Source organism: Coptis chinensis, chromosome 4 (assembly GCF_015680905.1).
Source record: "Coptis chinensis isolate HL-2020 chromosome 4, ASM1568090v1, whole genome shotgun sequence".
Taxonomy (NCBI): domain Eukaryota; kingdom Viridiplantae; phylum Streptophyta; class Magnoliopsida; order Ranunculales; family Ranunculaceae; genus Coptis; species Coptis chinensis.
Genome location: NC_141459.1, coordinates 17,107,734 through 17,126,717, shown reverse-complemented (window position 1 = coordinate 17,126,717; position 18,984 = coordinate 17,107,734). Strand labels below are relative to the sequence as shown.

The following is an 18,984-nucleotide window of genomic DNA, read 5'->3' as shown; positions in this document are numbered from 1 at the left end:
AAGCACCGCGCTCCCTTCTCTTGGTGCAGAGCTTGTTTCTAGCTTGTTGCCACTAGGCCACTGCGTCTCTTATTTGTTATTGTTATGTATCTTTTTGGTCCCTGATCATTGTCCTCGCGTACATTTTTGAATGCTGCTTAGTCTAGTCAAACCCATTCTATTGTCAATTTGTCGTGTATACATTCGAATAAGTTAAAATATACAAGTTTCACAAAACGACCAAAAACTGGTCAATGTTATCAAGACTTTGGCATGGAAAAGTCATGTGAAGGATACAAAAGTTCACTTAATAGCAAGGATTTCAACATATATCTATGAACTAAACCTGTATTGCTTGAGGCTTGAGCACAATTTACTGAAGAAGACAGTGATGAAAGTTTTACTGGAACTGGATCAGTGGTCTCTCTTTCTTCTCTTGGTAATTTGCTATAGACGTTGTAGAGGTTTAGTGTTTTAAGGTCTACGACTTGAGTCTTGAGGTTCTGATTGATGGGAAGTGGCTGCACTTTTTATAGGAATAAGAGTTGACTACGTATCAAGTTTCTCGGGGTAAATTTGAATCAAGCCTTACGTAGTTCATCTCTCTCTACTTATAGATGTCTGGACTGACTTTCCTTATTTGTTCCAAGCTGTTATCAAGTGTAGATCCACTTTGTGTGCTATCTTGATGATTCGTCATTACTCCTGATGTTACAAAGTAAATGTTTCCTTGAATGGTGCGTTGACTGAGCTCCAGGATTGCACTAGATGATTTGCTTTCATATATGGCTGTACTTGAAATTTGGGACGACCTGAGTTTGGGTTGTTATGACGTGTTGGTCAAGTGCTACGAACTGGTTGAGATACGACATAGTGTTGACACGTGTGCTATAGTGACATGAGCGTAGAATAGAGGGTACTTATACAACCCCTTTATTTTATTTGTTCTTTGGACAGCTGTATTGTGAAAAGGAAAGAAAATTAGAATAAAGCGTTCAACACGTGTCGCACAGCTGACTTTGCTTGGTTTGAAAAATGTGCGAGAACTATTGGATTTGACCCATGGGCCCAAAATCGTGGCGGTTTGTGGGCGAGTTATGATTATGTTGTGTGTGAAACCCAAACGTTTTGTCTTTTTCAAAGTTTGTGCAGCTGAAGGGTTTTAGGGTCTGGCGGTGGCTTCCCATTTCTCATTCTATCAACACGAGTCAAAAAAGCAGAGAAAAAAAAGAGAAAGCAAAAACTTTTCGAGCTTTTATTTTCTTCAGGTGCGTCTTTTGAACTTTAAAATTTGATCTTTTTGCTTCTTTTGTTATTGCAATGTTGATTACTAGTGATAGTTTGAGTGGGAAAGTGGAGATTGATCAGTGGAAAGAGAGAACTGTAAATGATGGTGCTGATGGTGCTAGGGCACGTAGTGAAGGTGAGGTGTCATCGTCCTCTTCATTGGAGACGATGACTGACGTGGCGGTGTCCAGGTCGGTGTGGGATAATTTTGGGGATTTGAGAAGAGAGTTTGGGATTGATAGCCCCGACCTGACGATATATGATCTGAGCGGTGAGAAGAATGTGTTTGGCTGTGATTATGTGCCTCAAGACGATAAGGTTGTAATTACGTATATATGGCCAACTAAAGGTGGGGTTGAGGTTGCCGTTCTCACGTCTGATTTTGAACGTTTTGAACTTTTGTGGTAAACCACCCTTGCAATTTGTGGGTAATAGTTGGAGGGTACTCCGCGTGCTAGATTTGTTGAGACTCGGAGATTATATTTATAACATATGTTTGTCTGACGTGCTAGAGCATTTCGCTATAAAAATATCTTCTGCTTTGAATTTTGGTTTTCAAGTGATGAGGGGTAAGTCACCGGTGATTGTTGGTGTGAGTAAAGAAGAGTGGTGACGTAGGCCTCTGTTGATTGTGGAGAATTATTGTCCTCCTGGGTATGAGGTGGAGAATCGTAGTGTGAGGACTGATGGTAGGTCGTTTATTTGATGTGGGTCATTTTTATGTTGTAAGTTGTAGGTTGTAGGTTGTTTGTTTTGGTTATAAGTTTGATATGATGACCTTCTGATGTTTGTTTGTTTTGTAGAGGTCGTAGTTCGGAATCATACGTCCACAGGGGCGATTGAAGAGTTTGCTAGGCTGACTTTGGAAGAGAAGGCATCTTTGTTGGGGGAGGTTGCGCACTACTTCAAGAGACGAGGTTGTGCGAAAATTAACAAGAAGCAAGCTGAGCAGAAGAAGAGGGCTCATAAGCTTGTTCTTGATATCTCTAAATCTAGCTCGGACACTGAGATGGAGAGGGAGAGCCAAAGGAAGGCACCTGTTTTGGAGTGAGAACGGCTAGAGGAGCTGCTGATAACCGTTATGTTTCAAGACGTTATGAGGGGGGTGATGGTGATTGATCGAGCTGGTCGTGGTCTAGGTGGAAGTGTTAGGGGTAGTGGTGATGCTCCTACTCCTTTCCGGAGGCCTCAGCTGAAGAGGCGCTCTGAGGTGGTTGAGCTTGAGGGGGTGAAGAGGACCCAAACTGAGTCTAAGGAACAACCTGGTATGATGGAAGGTCGTACTTCTTTAGGTCGGGCTCCTTTGAAGAAGATGAATATGAGGGAGTTGGTTGTTGATGTGGGGGTGGCTGATGCCAAGGGCAAGAAGAAAGCTAGTGAGGCCCGGCAGCCACCGTGAGAGTGGCCGGGGAGTACGCCCCGGTGACAAGTGACAAAAGGCTTGAAGTCCGGCGCCCTGGATAGGGTGGTCAGCTACTATGACCCAGTGAGTGGGTTGAGAAAGATAGTGAAGAACAAGAACTACAGCTTCAAGTCTTTAATAGTTGTTGGAGAGCATTGCCTTGGATGGAGATAGACACCAGCTGGAGACGGGGAAAGACTTGGAGGCGAATCTGAAAGATATGGATCGCTCCATTTGCATTGTAAGTATCCCTCCGATCTGAGCTTTTGTTTTGTGCTTTGATTTAATACTTTGTGACTTATTTTGTTGTTTGTCAGGTCTTGGCCATGTATATGAAGCTGAAGGAGATGGCAACTATCTCCGACCTATACAAAAAGGAGCTGGATGCTGCCAAGGAGGCCTATGACAAGCTGCTGGCGGTGCAAGAGGTGGGGCGTGCTGAAGTTGGGGGGCTGAGGGCTCAGGTTGGGGACTTGGCTGGTAGGCTCGCCTTGTTGCAGCCATCTCTTGACGATTCAAGGGGGGAGGTCGGCATTAGGTTGCGGAGTGCAAAAATGCGTAGGCTGTTACTGAGCGAGCTCAGAATGAATACAACGACTTGGTCGACCTGGTAGAGAGTGGTGATGTTTACGTTCTGGTGGATGATTACATGGAGCTAGAACATAAGTACAAAATCCTCAAGAGGTCGGTCGAAAGTAGGGCTGCAATAGTAGCTGTGGAAAGTGCTGTTGCAGATGCTAGTAGACGACCTGATCTACCCACCGACCAGTCTTTCGCTCGGTACCTTTCCTTAATGAAGATGTTGTCCTGAAGTCTTGAATACAAGTGGTGATCGAGGTAGCGGTCCTGTTAAAGAAAAGGGCAGCTCACTTGAGCCCTTGAATGTGGAGAATCTTCCTTTTGTTCAGTGATCTTGATCTTCTTGTTTTTTATTTGAAGTTTGGTTGAAGATTTTTTGAACAAAGTTTAAATACATCTCTTTTTGATACTCATAACTGATTTTTTTATGATGGGGGTGCTGAGGTCGTTTTCTCAGGATAACCTGGGGGCCTCTAGCATCTAACCAAATTTGTATGAAGTAAAAATTATTTAAATTACTTACTTGTTGAGATAGTGTTTGAAGTTGGTAGGAATGTGATTGTTTCTATTGCTTTGTTGTTTGACGTCCTGTGTTGTATAATAGTAGAACCGATGACCTGCTGAACTTTGTTAGGTTGTCTGATGGCAATAGGTTGTAAAACGTTCATGTATGACCTGATATATGCATGTGGTTGGCATATAGGTTTCCTCGTGTCCTTAGGTGTATGTGTTGGTTGAGTCATTCCTTTTGGGGGAACTCCTTATTGATTTTTGACAGCTAACTAGCCTTTGAATGGTCATTATAGTTGAATCTAACTTAACCCATTTCAGGGCCTTAAGTTGAATTGGGGTCCTTTTGGGGGTCCCCTAGATTGTATTTGTCTGATAATTGGCCTTTATGTGGCAATTACAGTTGAATCATGCTTAACCCTGGCGTTGGTGTTAAGTTGATTGCGGTTCATTTGGATGACCGTAGATTGAATTTAACTGATAATTAACCACTGCGTAGCAATTATAGTTAAGTTGTACTCAATTCTGGCGTCAATGCCAGGTCGGATATTATGATACCCCAGATCGGTTAGCGCGTGCAAGATGTGCGGTATTTATGTAATGCAAAGATAACATTCATACGCGAAATGTTGATGAAATTTCATTCATTTGATTGATATAATTAGAGACATATTATTGGTATAAACGCTTGAGTAGAGCTGTGTTCCAAGGTCGTGGAAGCGCATCACCGAGCTGAGTTTTAATCTAGTACGCTCCATTTTCAACAACTTTGTGAATTATGTATGGGCCTCCCCATGTTGGGTCAAGTTTGGCTGGTGCTAACGTCTTTTTGAGGACTAGGTCACCAGCTTGGAAAGATCTTGGGACGACCTTTTTGTTGTAAGATCGTTGGATTGTTTGGTGGTATCGAGCTAGGGTAATTGTAGATGTTTCCATTCGCTCTTCTGGGAGATCGACTTCTTTAGCTAAGATATTGTCATTTTCTCCTGATTCAACGATGTCGGATTGTGTTGTTGTGATTGTGCGCTCTGATGGTATGACTGCTTTTGTTCAGAAGCAGAGTGTGAAAGGAGACTCATTGGTGCTGGCTCTAGCTGTTGCTCTGTATGCCCATAAAATGTTCTCGAGTTGTTCAGGCCATTGACTTTTCTTGCTCTCTAACTTCTTTTGGAGATTTTCTTTGATGGATTTGTTCGTGGCCTCTGCTTGGCTATTGCTTTGTGCATATATAGGTGTTGAAAATGCTTAAGTGATGCGCCATTTTTGTAGAACTGCCTTGACTTGTGTGCTAGCAAATTATGTCCCGTTGTCCATGACAAGGGTGTGGGGTAGACCAAATCTTTTGATGATATTGGTCCATATGAAGTTGATGACGTGGACTTCCTTGACTTGGACCAGTGGGATGGCTTCCACCCATTTAGTGAAGTAATCTGTGGCTGCTAGGACGTATTTGAGTCCTGTTTTCTTTTGTGGGATGAATGGTCCCATGATGTCTAGCCCCCATATATGAAAAGGCCATGGACTGGCTATGTTGATCAACTCTTGTGCTGGACTTAGATGGTTGTGGCCAAGTATTTGACATTGGTGGTATTTGAGAACATACGTCTTTGCCTCGATGAGCATTCCTGGCCAATAATGCCCTTGGGCGATTACTTTGTGGGCCAGAGATCTGGCTCCTGCATGGTTGCTACATTCACCTTTGTGAATTTCGTTAAAGATGAGTTGGCCTTCACGTGGAGTTATGCATCTTAGGTGGGGTCTTCCTGCAGATTTACGGAGCAATCGTCCGTTGATCACTGTATATCTGGGAGCTCGAAATTGTATTGCACGAGTATTCTTTGCCTTTGTTGGGAGCTCACTATGTGAAATATACTTCAGGAATAGGCCTATCCATGATTGAGTGATTTCTTCATCAGATGAATTTGAAAGTTCGTTAGAATTTAAAATGTTAACACTTCTTTCGGCGGTAAACAGGCCTCTCTAGGATGTCGATGTAGATTGTGCTAGGACGTGCCTCTTTGGTTTTTTAGGCTAAGAAAGTGAGGTCATCGCATATGTCATTATCCTCCGGGGAATGTGTTCTAAGGAGAATGTTTTGAATGAGTTGATGATGTCATTGACAACTTGAGCGTACTTGGCTAAGTTTTCTCCATTTGTCACATACTCTTTGGTGATCTGTTTGACGATTAGCTGTGAGTCACTGTAAGCCTTGAGCTTTCCGACTTGTAGTTGTTGTGTCATACGAAGGCCTGTGATTAATGCTTCATATTCCACTTCGTTGCTGGATGTTGCGAAATCGATCTTGATTGACTTTTGTAACTATGTTCTCTCTAGGGAAGTTAACACAGCCCCCAGTCCACTACTATTGTTGTTGCACGCTCCATCTACGTAGAGGTGTCATGTGTCTGGGGTGGTTGGTTGATGAAGTGAAGTGATGGGCTCAGGTTCCTAGTTGACATCTTCGACGAGGAAGTCGGTAAGGAAATCAACAACCACTTGACCTTTGCAACACATTCTGGGAACAAATTCGATGTGATGCTCTCCGAGTTCTTCAGCCCATTTGGCCATGTGGGCCGTTTTGTTGTTAGAACTCAAGACTTGCTTGATTGGTACATCTGTTATGACCTTGATGCTGTGAGCCTGAAAGTACGGTCAAAACTTCCAAGCAAAGTATAACATAGACATCATTGTTTTCTCCATTGCAGAGTAATGCTTCTCTGCATCTGCCAATGTCTTGTTGGTGAAGTAGATTGGCTTTTCGATTCCCTCGCTTTCACGAAAGAAGACCGAGCTGATGGCAAAGTCGGTAATTGCAAGATAAAGTCTCAGTATTTCTCTTTCATTTGGTTTGGATAGGATGGGCGGAGTTGATAGGTAAGCCTTCAGGTCGTTAAAGGCTTTGTGGTATTTGTCTGTCCAAGTGAATGTTGCGCCTTTCTTGAGTATTTGTAGGAACGGTCTACATTTGTCTGAAGCACGCGAGATGAATCTGTTGAGGGTTGAAACCATGCCAGATAGCTTGTAGATTTGTTGTTTGGTAGTTGGCTCTGGCATTTCTAAGATAGCTCGTATTTGTTCTGGGTTTGCTTCAATGCGTCTTTGTGAAACGAGGTATCCTAAGAATTTTCCTGAAGCTTCTCCAAATACACATTTAGCTGGGTTGAGCTTCATCTTGTTTTGGCGCAACCTTTCAAAAGCTTCTTACAGGTGAGAAATGTGATCGCCAACCTTTTCGCTTTTGACTACCATGTCATCTATGTAGACTTCTATTGTGTCTCCCAATAAGTCTTTGAACATCTTTGTGACCAGTCTTTGGTAGATTGCACTGGCGTTCTTCAAGTCGAATGGTAGGAGGTTGTAGCAGAACGTTCCTTGTTCGGTTATGAAGGACGTCTTTTCCTAATCTTCTTCTGCAAGTGGTATCTAATTGTACCCGCTGTATGCGTCCATAAATGATAGAAGTTCATGTCCGCAAGTTTGATCTACTAGGATGTCAATCCTTGGTAAGGGGAAGTTGTCTTTTGGGCAATGCTTGTTGACGTTGGTGAAGTCAATGTAAAGTTGTACCTGGCCGTTCTTCTTAGGAACGGTTACGATGTTAGCTAGCTAGGTCAGGTACTCGACTTCTCTAATGAATCCAACATTTTTGAGCTTTTCTATCTCTTCATTGATGGCTTTCTGAAATTTGAGTGCCAGTTTCTTAGGTCGTTATTTGATAGGCTTTACAGTTAGATCTACATTTAATTTGTGGCAAACGACTTGAGGGTCGATTCTTAACATATCTATATACGACCAAATGAAAACATCTTTATTGAGAGATAGAAATTTGACAAGTTGCTCATTGAGCTTAGGGTCTAAATCAGCCCCTACATAAACAAACTTTGGGTCATCATTTGTGCCCAAATTAATTTTTTCTCCTGGTTCGATTTGTGTTTGTTTCTCCTTGAGCTTGTCTGTTGCTGGTGGTTTTGAGCTAGACGCCTGAGGATTTTGGAGCTTTGGGACATCTTTGTCTTAGACAACCTGAGTTTTGGTCATGGTTGTTGCGCTAACTTGATTGCATCTATGAGCTTCTAGTTGGTTGCTCCTAAGCTCCATGATACCTCGAGGTCCGGGGAACTGCAGGATTTGGTGTAAGGTGGATGGAACTGCTTGGATCCTGTGAATCTACATACATCCTAAGATGGCAGTATAAGACGACTTGACATCAATTACGCTGAAACGTGTTGAGGTCCTGACCATGTCCTCTTTTTCTCCAATGGAGACTGGTAATATGACGTCTCCAATGGCATATGTGCGCTCTTCATTGAATCCATAGAGTGGTGCATTTGATTATATCATCACCGAGTATGGCAGGTGCATATCTTTGTATGTTTGATAGAAGAGGATGTCGCATGAGCTGCCTGGATCGATGAAGACCCTTTTGATTGTCCAGCCATTGATTTTGACGTGCACTACCAGGGCATCATTGTGAGGTAGGCACACCTTGTTTAGATCTTCCTCGGTGAATGAGATGGCAGCTGTTGTTTGGGAGCTGGTAGGAGTGATTGCCTCAACTTTGTAAGAGAGGTGATAGATTTCTTGCAGTGCGCCTACCCGCTTGAGCTTTTCCCGACCTGAAGTCTCGTTGCTCTGTAATCATGCTGATTACTTTTTCTTCGTCGTGGTCGGAGGAGTATTGTCTCCTGTTGTGCCTCAACCGACCTGGAAATTTAGATCGTTAGGCTGTTCTGCTTTTGCTCCTTCTGTGTGCAGGTCGTTCATGGCTTCGACTCCTGCGTGGCGATTCGCATTCAGCTTATGACTGAGGTCACTTTTCGATAGGAACTTTTTCAGTTTTCCCTATTCGACTAAATTTTGGAGGTGGTGCTTGAGGCTCCGACACTCATCTGTGTCGTGGTGTTAGAGTTTGTAGAAGTGGCAGTATGGACATCCTTGGATTGTTATGACTTTGTTGATGTTGGGCTTGAAGTATGGTTCTGTATATATATTCTTCAAGATATGGCTTGGCGTCCTGGAAAAGTTAGAGAATTCTCGTTTGGTGTATGAGAGCTTGTGGGAGCTGGAACCCTTGTTGTTGTTGTTGTTGTTGCCTGAGTAGTGATTGTTTTATTTGGGTCCTCGCTTGTCGCTTACTGCGAGGACTTCTTTGCTTTTGCACTGGGCCATCCATTCTTCGTACTTGATGTACTTGTCGATTATGTGGTACAGGTCATCTAAGCATTCTGGCCTGTTACGTATTAGAGACCCTACTAGGTCGGAGTCGTCCAAGAGGGCATTGGTGAATGCAGAAGTTGCAAAGCTGTCTTTGAAGCCTAGCTCCATTGATAGGAGCTCTTTCTTGAAACGTTTTAGGAAAGCACGGATCGTCTCACCATGTTCTTGCTTCAGTTGAAACAAGGAGTCCAGGTCGGCTTGTTTCTTCCTATTGTGGATGAACTCCACTGCGAACGACTCAGCTAGCTTGTCGAAGTTGTTAACTGGATCTGGGGTGAGCGTGTAGAACCAGTCTAGTGCTCCGTTCTTCAAGCTGGCTGGAAAGAGTTTGCACTTCAGGTAATCATAGTGCGGGTATTTGTAGAGAGAGTGTGAAGATCCGGGTCAAAACGAGCTATGTCTTTGTCTTGGACACGAGCTACCATCGTATAGCGGGAACTTTGGAGATATGAATTCTGAGGGAGGCTGCTTGTCCCTGATTTCAATGGTGAATGGTGATGCCTTGTATGACTGGAGCATCTTTTGAGCGATCTGGATCGCGCTGGCTTTGTCGTTTGACTTCTCCAACCTCTGGGCGAAGTCTTATAGTCGTTGATTGGTGGTGGTAGTGAGGATTGTGACTGCGTTGTGCTCCCCTGCGTTTGGAGTGTCGTTGTTGGTGTTGGAAGTTGTTTGCTCGCGCATTGTTTGATTTTCTTATTTGAGGGCGATGAACGAATCTTGGAGAGTCTTCATTTGGTCTGCTAAGGCTTGTAGCTGTGTTTCCATGGTGAGTTTTTATGACCAGCTTCGTGGGCTTGAGAAAGTAGTTTATGTGTTTTCTCAAGGAAACGAACCGGCAGATGGCGCCAATGTAGAGGTTTGGTGTTTTAAGGTCTACGACTTGAGGTTCTGATTGATGGGAAGTGGCTACACTCTTTCTAGGGATAAGAGTTGCCTACGTATCAAGTTTCTCGGGGTAAACTTGAATCAAGCCTTACGTAGTTCATCTCTCTCTACTTATAGATGTCTAAGGTGACTTTCCTTATTTGTTCTGAACCGTTATCAAGTGTAGATACACCTTGTGTGCTATCTTGATGATTCGCCATTACCCCTGACGTTACAAAGTAAATATTTCCTTGAATGGTGTATTGACTGAGCTCCAGGATTATGCTAGATGATTTGCTTCCATATATGGTTGTACTTGAGATTTGGGACGACCTGAGTTTGGGTCATTATGACATGTTGGTCAAGTGGTATGAGATGGTTGAGATACGACCTGGTGTGGACACATGTGCTATAGTGACATAAGCGCAGAACGGAGGGTACTTACAGACGTATAACACATTAGTACGTATCAGGTGTATTATAGAAGAAGATGGGAACAAGTCCATTGTACTCTACCTAATTTAATGTCATATGCATGTTCATTTTATTGACTACCATATATAGTAAAAGAACCATTGAATGCATAAGGGTTATAGCACATTCACCACTTTGAAAGTTGAAATAAACTGAGATTTTTAACTGATCTATCTAAAAAAATACTTGGTGTGGGGTCCGTAGGGCTCCATCCGGCGGCTACCATTATATTTCACAAGTTGTGACATGGTAGATCTAAAGTCTTATAGGATATGTGCAATTTACAATGTTAATTTGAAAGGGTACTGGATCATTGTTGATTTGGTCAACAATGACCTTTTTGTAGGCTTCGGCTTTTATCATTTGATTGGTTGGGGTTCTTTTGGGCCTAATTTGAAACAATGCTGTGGGCGCGGGTTATATACTAGTTACAAACAAATTACAAACAATGCAGCTATATTGCCGATGTGTAAAACAATGAAACAACTGTCCTAAATATTTGATGATGGTAATAGACAGCCTGTGCTATAGTTTTTCACTCCATCAAATATTTTGGATAGTATAAATGTCTATTTTTATCCTATGGGATTAACATGACATTACACCAAATGTTTATAACTTAACTCTAATTTAAAAGAAAGAAAAGGAGTGTTTGGGTGGATGGAAATGACTACTCTTCATGAGTAAGAAGATGTCTACGTATTGTGAGTGAGTGGTTGGTAGAACACGTGTGGTGGTATGAACATGTGCGTTATTAGGATGAGTGTCACATCCTCACAGGCTGCATCTGTGTGTGGTAGTTTTAGGTGTTATGTTGTTTGAGCTGGTATAGAAAAAGTGTGGTTAAGGATGTAATGATGGTAATGATTTGAGTGTTGCAGTAGGTAAATACCTAATACTAACGATAACAATGATGAGAGTGGCAGGTGATGATATCACAAGATGAAATCGGGTGACGAGTCATTGATACTGAACTGAGTGTTTGTATGTTTGGAGTCGAGTTGAGTTAGCGGAGTTGTTTGTATGTGGACTTGTGTGCGCGTCACGTGAGTGAGAGATAGAATGTCCCTTAGAGACAGTAAATGTACAACCAGTCATTCCACAAGCTTTACATTTTGATGTGGTAATTAAATGTACACAGTCATAAACTCATGATACCTGTTCTATGACTTCTATCTCTTTCAGAGCAAGTCCAACGGGGGACTATATAGGCTGATAAAGGCAAATATAGCACCCCAACCACAAAAATGTCATTCTAATAGGGCTTCCGCTAAAAGGGTCTTAAATTTGGAAGGAGTCAAAAACCCAGTAAAAATTAAGACCTTCGCTAGCAGCTGCTATAATAAGTTCGGGAGATGGACGACACGGTTTATACCGTCCGTGTGTTAAATTTCGACGGACGGCATAAACTGTACCGTCCATCCAAAAAAAATTCAACTTAAGTTACAAAATAATGGACGAACGGTAGAAACTATGCCGTCCGTATCATTTAGCACTTCAAAACAGAAAAACGCAATTGATTGGTTTTTTTTTTATTTTGGGATGTCAAATTTAACTTGGCAAACTAAAAACCCTAATCTTTTAGCAGCCAAATTTAACACCAATCAGATTTTGAACCAAGCTAAAAGTTACCACAACTCCCTAGAACTTTTTTTTTTGGTCCATCTTTAAAAGTCTGCCAATTCCATTAAGAATTAAAGAAATAATCCTCCCAAAGATAAAGACAACTCACCTTGTCCCTAAAACAGTAGCCTGCTATCAATGTCTATGAATGATATCTTTTTTGTCTTTTTGGTATCATTGATGACTTATGATAACCGAAAGTATATATCCACAATGGAAAGTTAAGACTTGAATACTTCATAGCTAGTAGTTAGATACCCAAGTCATGCACCCAGGGATGCATAACTTGTGATCAGCTGGTCTGGGAGACTAGGACCAGATTGACCACTCAGCTGAAAACTTAACTTGTTCCATTCTCGGATAAAATTTGCTAATAATCTCGTACAGTGTACATGAGTACATGGACCACCTTATTCCAAAACAAAAGATAAGTCAACACGCATCCCAAGACGCATAGAAAAGAACACCTGATCGTGAATGCATGGCACATGTCCCCAAGTCCTCCACCTGTCAATCTATCTTTCAAAATTTCGCCCTCTTTTTATCGGAGATTTCGTTCTTAATGGAATATTGTTAAGATTTGCATTTGGTATTCTAGAAAAGAAATTAGAGAGCCTCTTTTATTTATATTTATTTATTTATTATTATTATTCATTAAAGAAAGAAGGCCAAGTGGTGTTTCGTGATGGGTGATGGCTCAAATCTTCAAAAAGGTAAGAAGAAGAAGAAGACTAGTGGTAGTAATAGCAAGAAGAAAAAGAAGATGACAATGGAACAGAGTTATGCTACAAAGTATGTTAGTGAATGGGTGTTTCTTGATTCTTCTTCTTCTTCTTCTTCTTCATCAGCTTCTGTTGTAGTAGATGATTTTGGGGTGCAGTTGAAAAGTAGTAATAAGGTTTCTGATAAGTTTGTGTTCGAGTTGCATTCTCATTCGATTTGTAGTGATGGGTTCTTGTCACCCACTGCTGTTGTTGAGAGAGCTCATAGGAATGGGGTAAGTCCATTCTCTTCTAGTTTTTATGTTTGGATTGGTTGTGTTGTTGCTTTACAATGTTGCATGATTTGGGTATTGAGTTTTATTTAGATTTGAATTTTAATGTTATTATCTGGCCTGGCCTTCTGCTTGAGGTAATGAAATATTTTCACTTTGTTATGCTCTTATGGATTGATATTATCTGGCCAGTACTAGTGTCTCCTTGGATTGACTTCATTTTATATGAATGTCAATCGACTAATACTTTTAATTATTCATGCAAACAAGTTCATTAGAAAAGAGAAATAGGATTCTTCAGCCCCTCTCCTTTAATATTTTGAGGAAAGCTTATAAACCTCTTACCAACACATTCTTACTTGTTTAAGCACTTAAGCGCAATTAGATTCAGATTTGAATGATTTTGGGATGTTTGGGAAATGACTTTGTTACTAGTCATCCTAGTCCAAGTGGGATGTGATAAAGTTTGGAAGAAAGTGTAGTCTAAAAGTGAAGAGGCAGTATCAAATCGGAACAGGGAGACCACGTCGGCAACCAGACCTTGCTATTCATAGGGTGGAAAGTAAGGGTTTCAGTAAGTAACCTCAATACTTTTTTTTATGTCCTCACAGACTCCTCCCCTTTCAGATTTACTTTGGAATCCGAGTGACTGCTTCTATTTCACTCCTCTATGTACCATTTGAAATGGAGTTTGGCAACATGTTTTGGTGGTAAAGCTTAGGCCCTTTAGGGGTTCGTGTTGCCTTTAACATTTTGATCCCACTAATGGCGAACCAGTTCATGAGGTGTGCAAAATGAACCAGTGGTTAACGGTTGTACATCCATCATCATCTAGCGAGTTTTTCCTGTGTAAATATTTAGGTCCTATGTTGTTGGGGTGGTGGGGCCTGGCCATTCCATGGTCGATTATTCTTTGGGTCTGGTGATATTAGCCTTTGGGCTTGGTGGGCAATGATGTGGTTGCTTAGGTGTAACAAAGAAAAATCCAGCGTTCTTAGAGGTCGATCTTGTGTGGCATGGAGCGAATGAACTTCTAGAGTGGCAAGGACATATCATCTTTCATTTCTTGATTCCTGGTTGCTTGAGTTGTTAGCAACAACCTCTGTTATTTAGAGGCTAAGTAGGTTACTGTCGTCTTCATACTATACTAGTATACTGCATGACAGTGGGGAGTGAGCGGAGCTGCGGGGAGAGAGAGAGAGTTGGGTGAAGGAGAAAGGTAATTTGGGGGCGAAGAAAAAATGAGAGAGAAGTTGAGGACAGACAGAAACCAACCAACCAAGGCCACCTACCCCCACCCAGCCCAAGATCGTTCGCTCCGCTCACTTGATTATACTTGTTGTGCATAATTCTCTTTATCATAGTATACTTGTTTTTACCATTACTGTTACACGAGGAATGGGACTACGCAAATACCTACTTAGCCTCCAAAGAACAAGAATAACTGCCCAAAATCACAATACTCCACTTAAAGGCCAAGTGCCCAATCTAACTCGAAGAAAAAGACAGTAGCCTAAGTGGTATAAAAAGCAGTCATGTGTGCCTCACAGCCTGAATGCATCCTCCCTTAATCTGTTAGCTCCATCCCAAAAGTGCAGGAGTGGAATATGAATAGTCATACAGAAAGGGATATTTTCCTCTGTGAAAAGAAATAGGGTATTACTAAGTAATTATTACTTTTGGAAGAGATATCTAGCTTTGACCTAATCTTGAAGGTTGTCATACTATTCTTTCTAGTAGATAGTAATGTGCTGCTTTGTGCTGTTATATCTGAACTTTATGTTAATAATAAAAAATAAAATATATATCTGGACTTTATGGAGACTCTTGTTTGCATCAGGATTTGTGCTCCTAAGGGAATTTGGACTGTAAGCATGCTTTACTATGGGGATTGTAGCGTAACTTAATGACAGTAAAATTATATTATTGCTAATGAAGAAGAAAGTTGAGAGAGAAAAGAGAGTTCGGTTTAGTTAGTTTCGGACTCCTCTCATTATTCTTATATAGGAAAATAGTTTGTTTACAATATAGAAAACCTCAAAAAAATCTGGGTCATGGGGTTGTACCTTTTGGGTGGGCCAAGTGTCCCACCTATCTAACAGCTTACAACAACTCTAACAATGACCATATAGCATTGAGTTCAATCATTTACTTTACATTTTCAGGCGAACGACTAAAACTAGGAAAATTGACCTTTCAAAATGGTTGATTGTGAGAAGTTGTTTCATTGCACTTAAATAGAACATAGTGGACAGAAGGTTTACATATCACATTGAAGAGCATACCCATAGTAATACGCTAGGAGATTTTATTCCCAAATTTTCTTTTTGATGATGCCGAGTTATTTGGGCTCAAGTCGAGGGAGTAGGAAGAATACATTGGTAACGCCTAGCAAGTATTCAACCTATCCATTCATCCTTTCCAATGGACTAGGAGAGTGAGGTGTTAATGTTTTTTCATATAATCTCAGGTTCGTGTATAGATTAAAGTTGGTTTCTAAGAAAGAGGCTAATATGCAAGTGAAGATTATCTGTCAAAGAAAGTAATTTGAGATTGTCGCGCACTGAATTTTTTTTCCTTCGTATAAATTCTTTCATATCTTAATTTTTACCCTCCTTGTCAATGAAAGAAAAAGGTTTTGAAAATAAGAGCTTAAATTGTTGCTCTGATGAGGATCACTGATGTGTAAGTTTCCATCATCCTTTCCCGATGATTTTCTGTATTTTATGTTTGTGCTGGTCTTGCCATCTAAAGCTTTCTACCATAGTTGTGTACTGAAATCCTCAGTCATGAATTATGACCTGGCATTTTTTTTTAAATAATGTTAACAGTAAGACACTTATCCCATTGATCATCTGAACCGCATTTATCCTGATAATCTAATGATTTAGAATAAAGTATCCAATTTTTTCTTATATCAACCTTGGCCAAAAACATGAATTTAATGTATACAATGTGTTCAGAACAGGTGAAAGTACTTTCTCTGACCGATCATGATACTATGTCAGGCATCCCTGAGGCCTTAGAAGCTGCTCGCAAATTTGGCATTAAAATAATCCCTGGGGTTGAAATTAGCACAATATTCACTTCAAGGTTGTTCTCTGTCCTTGTATGTGCGTGTCCACAACAAAGCTTGAAATATTAATAGCTAATGTTTTATTCACTTCTGGTATCTGGATAACTAACAGAGAGTCTGGAGCTGAGGAACCAGTTCATGTCCTTGCATATTATGGGAGTTGTGGGCCAAAAGGAATGGATGAACTTGAGACTTGCTTAGCCTATATACGAGAGGGTCGCTACCAACGCGCAAAGAACATGATCTCAAAGCTAGAAAACCTCAAGATGCCACTGAAGTGGGAGCATGTTGCTAAAATTGCAGGGATTGGAGTGGCTCCAGGAAGGTTGCATGTGGCTCGTGCAATGGTTGAAGCAGGCCATGTTGAAAATTTGAAGCAAGCTTTCAATCGCTATCTGTACGATGGTGGTCCGGCTTACTCTACGTAATAGCCCCAACCCTTAACACCAGTTCATTATTTTGAAATTTATGTGTTTTTACAATGGAGACGATAGCTTAGAATTACATTAAACACTTGAAAAATTGCTGAGCACTGTCACCTTCTTTGGACAGGGGTAATGAGCTTCACGCAGAGGAAGCGGTGCAAATGATATGTCGAACTGGGGGAGTTGCTGCTTTAGCTCACCCTTGGGCGTTAAAGAACCCTCTTGCTGTTGTTAGGAGATTGAAAGATGCTGGCCTTCATGGCATCGAGGTTTACAGAAGTGATGGAAAGTTGGCAGGTATGTATGCAGTGTCTGACACCATCGGTTTCCCCTAAAATATGACAGGTCCTGACATCCTTTAGAGATTGACTGTTTGTGTTTATATTCTAGTCTATCAAAGGAGGAGAGAGCATCTTTTTGGAAGTTGTTCGTTTTGGTTATTAAACCGTATTTTGTTTTTCTTTAAAAGAAGAAAAGAAAAAGTAGCTCATGTTATGTTTCTTAGCACTTGTATATAACTTTTAAAATTCCCAGTGAATGAATTCTCACTTGTGTTCGTCTTGACCAATTAACAGCATTCAGTGACTTGGCCGATACCTATGATCTTGTGAAGCTTGGAGGGTCAGATTATCATGGAAGGGGAACCCATGATGAGTCTGATTTGGGTAGTGTGAATCTTCCAGTAATGACCTTGCATGCCTTTCTCAAGGTTGCTCGACCCATCTGGTGTAATGCTTTTAAGGACATACTACATAATTTTGTGGAAGACCCATCGGATTCTAGTCTAGAAAAACTCACAAAGTTTGGCAAAGTCAGGAACCTCAAAGCGGGTATTAACATGAATTGTTGCAATGATGTGATTGATATGTGCCTATCCTCTTGGTTGACTAATGATGAAAGGCAAGAGGTCGAGTTCGAGGCCCTCAGATTGAAACTTTCTCATACGGATATTAAGCAGAGTGGCATCCAAATTTCTGTTGTTAGCTGATCTTTTTTCCTGGAAACTGCTGAGGTCACCTGAGGATTGTGAGTTTATCAAATCCTTGGCACCGCAGTGGATAGTTAGTTATCTACTTCACAGTCAAATTGTTGATCTTTTCGTTTCACCTTCATTTTTGTTAAAGGGAATGTTCTTTTAGATGTTATGTCATGAAGAATCACAAGAAAAGATGAGGAACAATTAACAAGAATTTTATTGCAAGATATTTTATGGAAAAAGAAAAGAAAAGAAGCTTACAAAGTTCAAACTATATTCCTTTGCCGATTGGGCTTGCTAAAGTATGATTTAATGAGATCGGACATATGGATTCTTTGATTATGGTTTGTTTTCTACAAGAAAATAGTCATAGGACCAATTTCGGGGAAGAACAATTCTAGAGGACAATGTTTTTTTTTAGTAACTCAGTAGGTTTTGGATCCGGGTATACGCCCGGGATCTATTAAATATTTTGTGTGCTGAAAAGGCTTTACAAAATGTCTCACACAAATTTTCGAATCAGAATATATTTTTATTGAAAACAAACCGAAATACGTTAATGAGCAGCGATTATGGTGCATAAGTACTTGGAAACTAAGGGATCAAATTGAGATAACATCTTCATTTTGTGATTTAGGATATTAATCCGTAATTTTCGAATAGAATTATTATAAACTCGATCTAATTTGTATAATAGTTTTTTTAGATTTATGGTGATTTAGCGGTAAATTTTCGAATCAGAATATTTTTTTATTGAAAATAAACCGAAATACGTTAATAAGCAGCAATTATGGTGCATAAGTACTTGGAAACTAAGGGATCAAATTGGGACAGTTTCTTCACTTTGTGGTTTAGGATATTAATCCGTAATTTTCGAATAGAATTATCTTAAACTCGATCTAGTTTGTATAATAATTTTCTTAGATTTATGGTAATTTAGCGGCAAATTTTCAATCAGAATATATTTTTATTGAAAATAAACTGAAATACGTTAATGAGCAGTGATTATGGTGGATAAGTACTTGGAAACTAAGGGATCAAATTGAGATTGCCTCTTCACTTTATGGTTTAGGATATTAATCCGTAATTTTCAAATGGAATTATCTTAAACTCGATCTAGTTTGTATAATAATTTTATTAAATTTATAGTGATTTAGCGGTAAATCATCACCGTTCGGTTTACGTACTAATGTGTACAAATCACTAAAACAAATTGATTGTTTCCATATCCTCAAAAATACACTACTCCCACTTGAAAAGATTTATCGCATGAACGTGTCCTACGAATAAGTGTCATTATATTAAATTATTCTAAAAAATATTAACAACTATGCATAGTTATAAGATATGAAAATTATATTAATTAGTCATTTAAATTTCTTGCACCACCCTTGTAACGCCCGTATTTAAAATACGTAATTATTTATATAAAATCTGTTGGATTGGATTTGGGATATGTGGGCCTAATTTTGGGCCGAAGTGCATGTTGAGGCTTGGGTTTCAAACCCAAGTATATAATCACATTGTTAGAGAATAGGATTTTTTAGAATAAAATATAATAAAAATGGAGATAGA

The 18,984-nt window shown here is 40.3% G+C and overlaps 1 protein-coding gene across 1 annotated transcript; it reads left to right on the top strand.

The window, feature by feature from the left end:
* Positions 1-12,501: 12,501 nt before the first annotated feature.
* On the top strand, positions 12,502-17,683 carry LOC147502233 (Polymerase/histidinol phosphatase-like protein). The gene is made up of 5 exons (XM_086607144.1): positions 12,502-12,935; positions 15,901-16,025; positions 16,121-16,432; positions 16,561-16,730; positions 17,009-17,683. Exons 1-5 carry the CDS (start codon positions 12,624-12,626, stop codon positions 17,419-17,421), a joined length of 1,332 nt encoding a protein of 443 aa, XP_086463270.1. The 5' UTR covers positions 12,502-12,623; the 3' UTR covers positions 17,422-17,683.
* Positions 17,684-18,984: the final 1,301 nt, after the last annotated feature.

Coding starts and splice junctions, on each gene's coding strand:
- LOC147502233 (XM_086607144.1), top strand. CDS start 12,624: ATGGGTGATGGCTCAAATCTTCAAAAAGGTAAGAAGAAGAAGAAGACT. Junction 12,936..15,900: donor AGAGAGCTCATAGGAATGGG/GTAAGTCCATTC, acceptor TGTTCAGAACAG/GTGAAAGTACTTTCTCTGAC. Junction 16,731..17,008: donor AAGTGATGGAAAGTTGGCAG/GTATGTATGCAG, acceptor ACCAATTAACAG/CATTCAGTGACTTGGCCGAT.